At 46.1% G+C, this 12,387-nt stretch overlaps 1 protein-coding gene across 2 annotated transcripts; it reads right to left on the reverse strand.

Annotated features, from left to right (window-relative positions):
• Positions 1–2,303: 2,303 nt before the first annotated feature.
• atf6b (activating transcription factor 6 beta) lies at positions 2,304–11,600 on the reverse strand. 2 transcript variants are annotated; one of them, XM_040189238.2, is made up of 18 exons: positions 11,256–11,600; positions 10,202–10,284; positions 9,807–9,888; positions 9,619–9,678; positions 9,423–9,502; positions 9,095–9,254; positions 8,850–9,014; positions 8,592–8,758; positions 8,314–8,493; positions 7,052–7,134; positions 6,774–6,980; positions 6,542–6,649; positions 6,265–6,364; positions 6,087–6,154; positions 5,847–5,946; positions 5,511–5,595; positions 4,965–5,257; positions 2,304–3,037 (listed from the first exon to the last, which is right to left on the reverse strand). In XM_040189238.2, exons 1-17 carry the CDS (start codon positions 11,326–11,328, stop codon positions 4,992–4,994), a joined length of 2,067 nt encoding a protein of 688 aa, XP_040045172.2. In that variant the 5' UTR covers positions 11,329–11,600; the 3' UTR covers positions 2,304–3,037; positions 4,965–4,991. The 2 variants fall into 2 exon arrangements, with proteins under 2 accessions (XP_040045172.2, XP_077937160.1); XM_078081034.1 differs by lacking the exon at positions 2,304–3,037 and having other exon boundaries at positions 3,060–5,257.
• Positions 11,601–12,387: the final 787 nt, after the last annotated feature.

Consider the following 12,387-nt stretch of genomic DNA (forward strand, 5'->3'; position numbering starts at 1 on the left):
CTCCTCCTCCTCCTCCTCCTCCTCCTCCTCCTCCTCCTCCTCCCCTCTCTCTCTTTCTGATGTCATTCTCTTTACGGGTCCCAGTTGGGCGGAGGATTTGCGATGGAAAACATCTAGAGATTTGATGGTGGCCATGTGTGGAAACTAGAGACCGAGACCATAAACTCATGTTTACAATGAGGGAAAAATCAAGTGGATTCATCTGTAAATCATCACTGAAGCACTTTGCATTCTATTTAAGCAAATAGAGTGAATGGATTTGGTTTCATAAAAGGTCCACCGCGCGTGGAGAGCGACCATCAATATGCTTCCATAAGTCTGGAGGATGAAGATGAAATCTTTATTGACCCTTAAGTTTACGCCCGTGACCTCTGACCTCTGGCACCAGAAGCTCTTCCCTCCGTCTCCCGTCGAGCGCTTTGATCCCAAAGAACCGTTGACGTTCATCCTGATTCTTCTTTAAACTGGTAGTTAATAAAAAAGAACAGTAACTGCCCACCGTCAGTCCAGTGATCGCGGTGGTCTCATCCACTAAACCTCACCCTGAAATGCAGGCGTCCTCCGAACCCACGAGGTAATAAACGGGTAGTGGGAGAAGCTTTAAGGAGAGACGACTGGACGTCCTCAGCGGGTCAATACTCGTCCTTCATCTTAGTGGAGGAGACGTGAAGTCATGTGACCTGAAGCAGCTCATCTCAGCTTGATCTCTTGACAGAACCAATGATGTAAAATACAAATAAAATCTCCAGCGGGACATTCAGCAGACCCCGACTAGCCTCCTCTGGCCAGATGTTAGGCGTGTGCGTGAGGTCATGCATCCAGCACTATGTGACGTGTCTAACGGGTCTCTGGGGTCCCGTTAGAGGGGGACCCCCGCCCCTCCGTCCACACTGAGGAAATCAAATCTCTTGTAGTTTTGGTTGGTTCGGTTCTGATGCTGCGTGACGTGAGTCTTCAGCCCAGATGAGCGACTGAGTTCACAGATTTCGGCCCACTGAGGACCACGTCTTCGTCCCGGCGTGGACGTAAACCAGCAGCATTCCCTCAGGACAGATGAGGTGTCCATGAGCTCCACCAGGGACGCACACTAAGGACACACTAAGGGAAAGCTCACCGCCCCCCATGATCCTAAAGCTTCACCACGCTGCTGCACACGTGAGCCATGTTCCAAACCTGAAGTGGAACACGGAGGTCGACCCGGTCTGTCTGAGGGAGCGTGAGATGGATCGTGACCGTCACCGTGGAAACCGCTTCCAGGAGGCCGTCCCCCAACACGCTTAGCACACGCCGAGTCTCTCCTCACGTGTGCAGGTTCCACTTCAACAATATTAAAGATATTTGGGAGCATTCAGCAACCTAAACAAGATATTGGAACCTGACTGAGTATTTCATCATCTTTTCCTAAACAGGACGAGTTGAGTGTGTTTAATCTTTTGGACATTTCACCCAAAGGTGAAATATATATATATATATATATATATATATATATATATATATATATATATATGTATATATATATGGATATTAATGTTAAAGAGAAACTCTTAGTGACCCAAATATAATAATACACGACTTATGAAAGATTGATTGTGCTAAAAGTGAAAGAGATCCACATGTGAGCAAACCGGCTCCCGTGTTACGTTATGGATGCTTATTGCACCACAGCTGGTTAAAACATCAGCCAGACCTCAGCATCTGGATGGAGGGGGGGTCATTTATTGGGGTCACATGACTAAAGCCTCCCTCTTAAAAAAACAGCTGTAGGTCAATGGTTCCCGGGATCCCGGCAGCACAGTAAATAACAGAATAAGACCAAGAAGTATCGTAACCTTCAGAATAAAAACATAAAACTCCTCCTCTAACCTCCTGGATTATAAATAATAAATGCTGTTCATTCCGACCGCAGCGTGTTTACAACGGAGAGCGTGTTCACGTGCACGCGCGTGTATCTGCAGCCTCACGCGCTTCAGAGCCTCACGAGGTAAAGCGGTAAGAACAGCTGATGCTCCTGTGAGCAGGAACCGGAGGTTTTAAGTTGGTTCTTCTCCTTCTTACTTCCTCCTCCGCGCTCAGCGTCACTGCTCAGGTCTGGAAATAAATACATTATATATTAATAATTCACTTAATCGAGTGATTGTCTTTTTAAATAGATTTTAGGTACAATTCAAGCTTAAATATTTTAAATGTGTTTCAACGACTTGAAACAAGACTTATATATTTATTATATATATATTTTATATTTTTAGCTCAAAGATTTTGTAACAAAAGCTTCAATCTGTAATATTTAAGACAAAATGCAGGAATGTTTGTTACATTTTATTACAGTCAAGTGAACATTTACATTATATGCAATTGTTAAACTTTTAGATTTGTTTTGTTTACCTTGAAATAAAAAACAAAAATAGCTGAATTGATATTATTCACATGACCTGAATCTGTTAATAAAAAGACAGTTTTTCCTTCCACTTAATGTGATTCTGTGTGAACAGAAAGGAAACGAGGACGATCCGTCGGGGTCATTGGAAGGGTCCTCTAGCGCCACCATGAGGTCAACGTTTGTGAGAACAACGCGTCCATGAAACCCTTCACTTCCCTCCGCCATAAAAGTAATCGACCACAGGAAGTGCTCACAGCGCCGAATCCAAGTCTATAGGTGGAGGAGATGCTTCCTGGAGGCCCTCACGAGGTCCACGTCGCCTATAAACAGGTTCTATCTGGTCACAGCTTCCAGAGGATGACGGAGCCTCCGTGTGCAGAGCTACGTCGCCCTCTGGCTGATGTAGATCCTCCTCCTCCCTCTCAGCAGCTGGTTGGAGGAAGGAGAGTCGTGGCGGTCGGCCGTGTTGGTTCCTCTGGAAGGTGAAGCGGGTCAAACACCCGTCAGGTGCCTCCACCCTCCCGTCTCTTGGAGCAGCTGGTGCCCCCAGGAGGTCGGAGCCCTGCAGGTCCTCCTGCCATGAGTTACACCCGAGAGTCAACGGGACCCAGAGCGGCTGATCAGTTATTGACTTCTGACATCTGGGCGAGACGTTAACATCTGTTAATCAACAACAACAAACAGGGAGCCGACGTCAGTTTATTACTTTATCAAAATCACAACTTTAGAAAAGATGTATTTACATATTTAAACAATAAAAAGGACAACAAAGCGTACTGTGTGTGTGTACTTATACACATGTACACACACACGTACACACACGTTACCGTAGTGACTGCATGCCGCCACTCTCAGATGTGACTTCATGTCAATAAAAACAGATCAATAAACAAATATATCTGCTTGGTGGTTTTCAACCTCATCAATTTGTACTTTATTTAAGGATTTTTGCGAAGTAAAAAAGACAAACAAGAGAAAGAATTAAAGTAAATATTTGCTGCTTTTCGTCTGGAGACATTTCATGACATTATTCAGAATAATAAGCATCATTTTAAACAGGAAGTAAAAACAGGCCAAACAGAAATATGATCTTGTTTCATCACATCTGCTTCACAACATTCATGCACATTGATTTTGCATCATAAAAAGAAAGAAAGTATTTACATATTTCTTGTTCAGAGCTTAACAAATAAACTAATAAATAAAACCCAGAGGCAGAAATAAAGAATGTTAGTCAAAGTTCTATTCAGCAATCTTTCCTTCCAGTAGAAAAATGTATATATTTTATTATTTACTCGTTTCTTTGATCACCAAACCTTCTTTTTTTACATTTTGCTCCAACCAACTCTTCCATCAAGTTTTGGACATTAGAAGAAACAGGAAGTGTTAAAAGTTTCACACATTTTTAAAAGCTACATTTTTACAGGTAAAGAAAAGATGGCGGCTTGTTGTCTTTATTCTTAATGAAGTTGATTCTGTACAGTAAAAAAAAAGTGTGTATGTTTTCATAAATATATTAAAAATATAAAAGTTAACACCAGAAGTCAGTTTCCTTCCCGCCGAGTCTCTTTATTGTAAAAACTTTAATTATTATTATTTGGATTTTTTTGTCAAAAGATCAAAAAAGAGAAATAAAAAAAATATTTAAAAAGTTGGCAAAAACAAAGAAAAGTATCTACAGAGTATTTACAAGTATTAAATAACCAACATTCAAAATAAAAGCAGACGCTGCATGAAGCGGGGAACAGGAAGTGGAATCTGGCCTTCAGAGCATGCTAGCAGCCTGATGCTAAGCTAACAAGCAGCATAGCGAAGAAGAGTGAACGTTCACTTCCTTCTTTCCTCGTTAGTCATCTTCCATCTGGTGATGGAATATATAAAAAAAATTAAGTATATAATCATGTTTCATTCATAACGGAATAAATTAGAAAGTTAATCGAGGACTCCAATAATTATTTTTTTTATTACCAATAATGCTTTGACATTTAGTTTTCTACTCTGTTAAATTGTTTTTTGTTATATGTAATTTTTATTATCATCATTATTGGTTATTTTTTAAATTTTCAAATATGTTACCAATCAGTAGATAGGATTTATTTATTTATTGTTACAAGTATCGATCGATCTTGTATTTATTACTTTTTTTTGAAAAACCAGCATGAATCGACCAAATGTTTCCGCTTCTAAAATATATTGTAATCAGATAATAATGTTTAATGTGTGTGTATATATGACACACACACACACACACACACAGCTGACATTAACTTTGACATTAACCGACTAACAACAAAACAACACAAATATACAAACGTAAACAGGAAGTGACCCGATCCTACGACCTTTGACTTAACGAGTTTATTGCTGATCAGAAGGTGTGTGATGTCACTTCCTGTCCCCCGCGCCTGCCTCAGCCTGGACACTCACCACTAAACATGGAAAACGCAGTATTTATTCTTAAGTGCGTCTACAGATTCTCGTATATCCAAACATCGTGTTCAGAACAGAGATTTATTGATTATGGATCAGAGTCATCAGAGTCCTCCTGCGGGGGCCTCCTGCAGGACTCCACAGGTGTGTGTGTTACCTGTCGGCGTGAAACCGGCATCCCTCCTCAGACCCCCTCTGATTGGCTGATCAGATACTCCGCTGTCCGTCGGCGGGCGGGTAACGGTTGCCTTGGAGACGAGTGGTGGTGTTGGTGGCGCCCCCGCAGCGAAGTGTGGTTGCCGTGGTGGTGGGGAGAGGACGGGGGGGGCGGCGGGTCGCGGAGGGAAGGCGGGACGGCGGAGGACTTGATGGGGACGATGCGGGTGTCCATGACCTCGCAGTCCACCTGCATCATCATCTCGTAGCCCTGAGACGAGTTGTAGAGGCTCTCTGAGGGGGGGGGGGGGGCAAAGGTCACAAAAGATTATTGCTTTGTCACCGGAGTGAATACTACATTACCCATGATCCTCCGCTGCTCTCTGTCGCTTTGTAGGTCAGAGGACCACAAACAGAACAATGAACCGAAGCTGCTTAAAGTTAACTGGATCTTCTCGCCGAGGTGCATTGTGGGAGTTGTAGTTGACGTTTCTCCTCCAGCACGATTTCAATTGAGATATTTTGACAACCTTCGTTTAACTCTCACCGTTCACAGACATGGCCGGCATCACCAGCGACATCTTGGGCCGGCTGGTTTTGTTGTGGCTGATGGCCGGCAGCAGCAGGTGATCCTGTGGGGGGGGGCGCAGGGGTCAGAGGTCAATGGGAAAAGCTGCCTCCAGATCAGCCAACAGCAGCAGTACGTCGGAATCAAGACGTTAAGATGAATAGAGTTTCTGCATATCTGATGCTTTAAAGGTCCAACGTCTGATTCATCGATTTAAAAGCATCACGTGTCGTCGTGTGTTTTATTCTTCAGTCCTGACAGATCGAACCCTCGTCTAAGCGTTAAATGTTAGTGATCATGGAGTGTGATCGGTACCCGTCTGAAGGACACCACGTAGAACGTGTCTTCTCTGCGGTCGATGGCGTCCATGAAGTCGCTGTAGGTGAGCTGAGGACCAGGAAGCACCTGCAGCTGACTGCAGACAAGAACGAGTTTGTTCAAAACATTCCCTCAAGACCGAAGGTGACATTTACATCTTTATCTATTGATCACACTGGAAATGTTGAGAACAGAGAAACAGAGAAACCAAAGAACATCTGGTTTTTCTACTTAAACCTTTCTATGGAGCGATGGGCCTGAATGGGCAGATATCTGGAGAAGTTGGTCTTCCTCAGCTGAGCTTTCTGCAAAGACGAAACCAGACAGAAGAACAATTGATATAAACTGAGTTCTACATATAAAACGCTTGAATGAATCAAAGACAAGCGATGGAGAAGAAGGAGTTCTGCTGAACCTGGGCGATCTTGGCTTTTTTTGGAGCTTTGGGTTTCCCTCCAGACTTCTTCCTGTCGATCTGATGCCGTTGAACCCAACCCCTCAGTTCGTCTGCCAGCCTGAAGAACCGCAGGAACCAGAGGAGCCGAGAGGAGAGAAAAAGTCCACTTCATTCTAGATGAAAGTAGATTCTCTAACGGCTTCGCCGTGTGTTGTTATGTGAAGTGTTTGTGATGAGAAGAAGAGGAGGAGGTGAAGATGGACCAGAGGAGGACCAACATCACGGTGTGACCCACCTGAGGGACTCTGAGCGGTTGAACTGTCTGCAGTCTGAAGAGCTGAAGTAACGGTCGATGTCCTGAAGCACCAGATCCTTCATGTCACTGAAGACGTCGCTGAGGTTCCTACACGTTAGAGGAGATTAATGAGGACGTTTTACCGCTTTTATTCACTTAATTCATGATTCATGAAGGAGTTTCTGATCTTCATGCAGGAGTTTGAGGACATGAATCAAGAGGTTGATCTCACCTGAACTGAAAGGCCTCCGCGGCCTCGTCTCCTCCGTCCTCTTCCGTCTCCGCCCTGTCCTCCACTCTGCTGGGAGGCGGAGCCACCGGCTCCTGCCGTCGCCGCTGCTGTTGTTGTTGTTGTTGTTGTGGTGGTGTCTCCAGCAGGTGGCGCCCCGTGTAGGTCACCACGCCGTCCTGCAGGCCCGACAGCTTCCTGTCCGAGATGCTGCCGGAGAGAAGACTGGACATTAATGGACGCGACGTCTTGGCGTGAGCGGACGAGGACGCTATCGGTACCTGACGGGTCCGAAGCTGAAGGTCATGAAGAGCAGGACGGCCATCACACACACGGCTCTCTTGTTGCTCGCCGAGTCGCCGCCCTGGAGGAACCAACATCAATTCAATGAACACAACTTGTGATCTGCATAGCAGTTTGCTCCGGTTGTGTGTTCGGTCCGTGTGAGGACGGCGTGCTCCTGTTGTTGTTGTTGTTGTTGTTGTTGTTGACCGAGACAGATACTGAGCATTCCTCATTTACGTCTTTGATACTAATTAATCATCTGAATGATGCAATAAAAACACAGAAAAGCTCTTTGAATATGAGATCAACACTGAAGCCGCCGCGTGTTTCTGCGTCTTTACGCGTCGACGCGCTGGTTTCACTTCCTGGTTGTAAAGTCTCGCGTGTGTTGCAGAGCGATTCACCTCCAGAACAACAGGCAGAGTCACGTGTTTTGTTGAAGACGACCTGGAGAGTCACGTCTATTTATTTATTTATTGATCACAGACTTTATTGCCCCGTGCATCCACACTGCTGCTTTTCATCACGGACACATTTGTCCCGTATTTTCCTCCACGACTTTGTGAATCTTGTATAAGACAATAAACATTTAGAGGAATTGGTAACCAAGTTGTGGACTTTGTAACATCAGAGAGCAGCTGAAGATACATTTGTTCCATTATTGCTTATGGAGATCCTGCAGTACGACTGCAGAGAAAAGGTCCTTTAACCCGTCGACTAAGAAGTGAGAACCTGACGAACAACAGGAAGGAAACAGGAAGATGAACCTCTGAAGGACGCTGACTGAACGAATGACCTTGTAGGCCTCCTTCCCTCACGTGAGGTCAAAGGGCCTCACTACTCTTCATTTGGTTCAATGATTGAGATGCGGTGATGATTCAAACCCTACAAGTCCCATGATGCATCACTTCCCCTCTCTGCCAGAGGTCCTTTTTCCGTGTCAACACAAATAAGAAGAAAGGAGAGAAATTTACCAGAATTGTAACAAGTCTTCCAGCGCTTTATAATTTCATACTTCTTCATTGACTGAGGCCTTTGACATGTTCTTTGAAACTCACTGTAACTTGGCAGTTCTGTTCTTCATCTGATGATGATTAAATAAGGATCTTTCTAATGTTGTTTTCTACCCTTTGCCTTGTTTTTCTCCATGACAGCTAATGCTAAGCGAAGCTTTAGCTGATGATGCTACCGATGAGGAGGAGCAGCTGTGGCTACAGAGGAGATGAAGAGTCGCCCCCTCCTCCCCCCCCCCCCTCACCTCTTTGCCAGCCAGTCTCTCCCTCAGCGCCTGGTTCTCCCGGCGCAGACGCTCGTTCTCCTGCTGGGCGTCCCTGAGCTGGGACTCCAGGTTCTGCAGGTACTCCTTCTTCTTCTTCCTCGACTGGCAGGCCGACTCGCGGTTCTTTATCATCCGCTGCTGCCTCTTCATCACCTTCATCTGCAGCAGGAGGTAAAAGGGACAAAGCCTTTGTTCTGAAGGACAGACTATTTTATTTACTTTAAGCTGCAGCTCAGGTGACAGTAAAGCCGACTCACGTCAATGTCGTTGGAGTTGTTGCCGGGCAACGCCGCCGTCGCCGGGACGATGGGCTTGCTGGTGGGCGCCGTGGGGCTGGAGCAGTGCTGGGGGACGCCGGGAGAGACGGGCTCCATTTTCACAATGGCCGGAGCCGAGCCGAGACAGACGGACGGGGACAGCACAACTGCCGGGGGGGACGAGGGGGGACGAGGGGGACGGGGTCATCAGCGCTCTGACTATCAGAACTCGTGTGCTTCAGGGATCCAAACACTCACCGGGTCGGTTGTGGTCTAAGGGGGGCAGGCCCTGCAGGACGAGGGTCTTGGCCGGCGGGGGGGCCTGCGGGAGGGGGAGGGCGGCCACGCACACGGGCCTGGGCTGGATGGGGGGCTTGGTGCTCAGGATGGAGGTGGCCTTCAGCGTGGCCGAGCCCGGCAGCGCTGCGGGACACACAAAGAGCGTCACGACTCAGACGTGACCGAGTTCCCCCCCCCGGGCCGCCGTCGGCACGGTAACCCACCGGGCTGCGCCTGGACTCCGCCCACCACCGCCGGCATCTGCGTCGCTAACCGCGGCACGGCCGTCGTTGCCACGGTGATCTCCATGGAGCCCAGCGGAGGGGAGAGCACGTCCCCGTACATGTAGGGGGGGGTCGGGGGGTTCTCCCCTTTGATGGTGACCTGGAGTCGGATTACGGGAACGTCAAACAGTTTAAGGACACGCGAATATTCTCAAATACGTTTAATAACGCAGGTGTGTCGTCTTACTAGCGATGTTTCCATCAGTACAACAAGAGTGGATGTAAAGTAACACAAACTAAACAACACTTTACACACACACACACACACCTGTGGGTCTGGGGACAAGGAGGAGCAGTCTGACCCGAGTGAGGAAGCAGGAGAAGGAGGCTCGGCTTTAACCTGGAACACTGGACACACAAATAAACAAACGCATCAACCAGTAAAACACACGTACACAATGTGTGTGTGTGTGTGTGTGTGTGTGTGTGGTTCAGCAGATGTGAAAAGAAGAAGGAGAACTAACACATTTCCACCGGTAGCGGCTGAGCGATGGTCATCTCAGCCTCCATCACAGGAGTTTCTCCTTCAGGGAAAACAAAGACAAAGCCGTTGAGGTTTTTAAAAGCTTCACATCAATGATTCGATTCTTATTGCAACAATCCATGAGGTTCGGCGTTCTGCGTCTCAGCCTTCCGACGCGTCTGTCCGTACCTGTGAGAAGGCTGTCGTCGAGGTGTTGCCACGGCGACGTGGGGTTGTCGGGGTCGAGGGTGAGCACGAGGTCATTGTCGAACTGAGGGAGAGGTCACGTTTCCACGCGTGAAGTAGACGTTAGAGATGAGACATGAGCAGCAACATCACAACTACTAATGACAGGATTGATGTAATCAATAGAAAGTGACTTGGTGGGGAAAAGCTTCACAGACCAACAACAACGAAAACAATCTGCATCTGCCAACACAAATCATCAGGATCTGTTTAAAACAATCATTCAGTGACCTAATCTGTGACTAAGAACGGACGATGTGAAGTTTCTCATAAGGCAGTTAAGTATTGTGTGTATTCTGTGTGTGTGTGTGTGTGTGTGTGTGTGTGCGTCTCCGTACCGACGGCTCGTACTTCGGCCGGCGGCCGGCGGCGGCGGCGTCCTCTCCCTCCTCCATGCTCTCACACTGGTACAGACAGGCATCTGAGCAGAGACGGGACCCAAACACCACAATAAGAGTTATTAGACCCCAGAGAGACATGAGACAGAGTTAATACGTCAAAGAGACATTAGAGAGTTATTAATAACTAAAGGATCAGTCTGCATACAGCCTGAACAATACAGATGTATAAAACTCATCATCTTCATTCTCACCTGTGGTCACACATCACCAGTACCTCCTTATATTACAGGATTTACTTAACAGACACAGTCCCACTTATTAAGGACAAATACTATCACTGTAATAACCATACAAACACATGCTGTTAAAGCAAACATGTGTCTGACTTAAATACAATAAACTTCTTATTCATACTACTGTACAAATAGTATATTTACATTTGATTATGTATTTGTGTTGAATGTTGTATTCTATACACACATATCTTTGGTTTAGATTCGTATATTTATTGTTCCTGTGTAATACCTGCGGCTGTATCTGTATAAAGCGTACTTATACACACAGTATATTCATTCTATGCTACATTATGTACTTCTACTTGGGTGTCTCATAGACATTCATGTACACCAGGTTCATTACTACTATAACGGTACATTTACTTCATTATACACACGTTACACACACACACACACACACACACACACACACGTTACACACACACACACACCGCGTGCATTAACGACGCACGCGTCACGCTGCAGAAGAAGAGTCGCGTGTTCTTTAACGGGTGACGTCACGCTTCCGCCCCAGAGATAGACTGACACATCCGGGTATTCTGACTGAGGTAGGAAGTGTGCACGCAAATACACACTTCCCCGCGTGCACAATTCCCGTTAAATGAGATTAAAGCGTGAGGAATGACACGCACACGTTGCAGGAGATTTAGCCGTTTTAGCGGGTGAGCTGCGACGGGCAACCGTAGCCGCTAGCTTAGCAGCGTGCAGGACACACGCTAGCTTACCGCTAGAACGGCTCGAAGACGTGAACGTACCCCAATCTTCGCTCGTCAGGAGGTTATCAGCGAAGAAACGACTGTCCAGGTCAGATAGGAGGTCCGTACTCATAGCCACACAGGCGAGGTGTAGTGTGTGTGTGTGGGGGGGGGGCTGCAGCCAGATAGCGACGCGATAACAAACACTAGAACAATATGGCCGCTGTGTTTCGCATTAAGGATCCCGGGGAGCTTTAGCCGTGAATAGCATTTGTCGCTGCGGCTAAAGTGTGTTTCCCTCGTCGGTGAAATGATTTATTTAATCAGTTTGCACCTCCCGATGATCTATCGGTTCTCCCCGTCGCCTCGCATATGACAAACAAGGAAACGCACTTCCAGAAAGTCACCGCCCCACTCTGAAACAGAACAACCAATCAGAACGGAGGACGGGTGTGACTGACTAAGTGAAAGACCAATAAGATTGGAGTGCCGGACAAACCTATTGTTGAAAGCGCAGAAGAGAACGCCATTTTAAAGGTGATTCGGTCCAATCACAAAAGCGCGTTTTGATGGACAGGAGCAACACACCAATGAACGTGGATTCATTCTGCGTCCCTATGACGAAGTGACATGCGCACTAGCCAATTACGATTCAAGAGTGTAAATCAACAGTTTTGGATAATTGGCTTTTTTTTTTACTGTGGACGTAATGATTACTTGAGTCAGATGACGCAAGAAAAACATGACACAATGAAACTATTTGCCACCGTGAATGCGTGATAATGAACAATATTGACATTTATGAACTTAAGGCACGCTACATTATAATGGATAATATCTGAATTAAATCGACCACACTTCCTTGAGGCCTGCGATTGGAAATGTTTCTGTTACTTTGAATGAAAAGCTTATAATCAGTGTATTAAATACAACATATCTCTAAAACAATCCAAAAAGTGACATGGTGAATTTTCAGTCGTTCCACTTTGTGTGAAAACAAAGCTGCAAAGAGCAACAGATTAGCACACGACTTTATTAATGACACAATTCAGACTGATTGAACAGTATGGAAATCTTTGATAAAAGAGAAACAAACATCTGTTTATATTTCCAGACCAAACCAAATGTGAATAAACTACTTTGTTTCATCAAACCCTGCGTGGGTCGGGACACCTCCTCCGTTGCAAAAAAT

This window comes from Gasterosteus aculeatus, chromosome 10, assembly GCF_964276395.1.
Source record: "Gasterosteus aculeatus chromosome 10, fGasAcu3.hap1.1, whole genome shotgun sequence".
NCBI lineage: Eukaryota > Metazoa > Chordata > Actinopteri > Perciformes > Gasterosteidae > Gasterosteus > Gasterosteus aculeatus.

Bases quoted from the DNA above. Each gene is read 5' to 3' on its own strand.
- atf6b (XM_040189238.2), bottom strand. From the start codon at position 11,328: ATGAGTACGGACCTCCTATCTGACCTGGACAGTCGTTTCTTCGCTGAT. The intron at 9,503-9,618 runs GTTAGTTCTCCT...TTGTGTGTCCAG, and splicing joins GCCGCTACCGGTGGAAATGT to TGTTCCAGGTTAAAGCCGAG. The intron at 5,596-5,846 runs GTACCGATCACA...CCCCCCCCACAG, and splicing joins ACGTGGTGTCCTTCAGACGG to GATCACCTGCTGCTGCCGGC.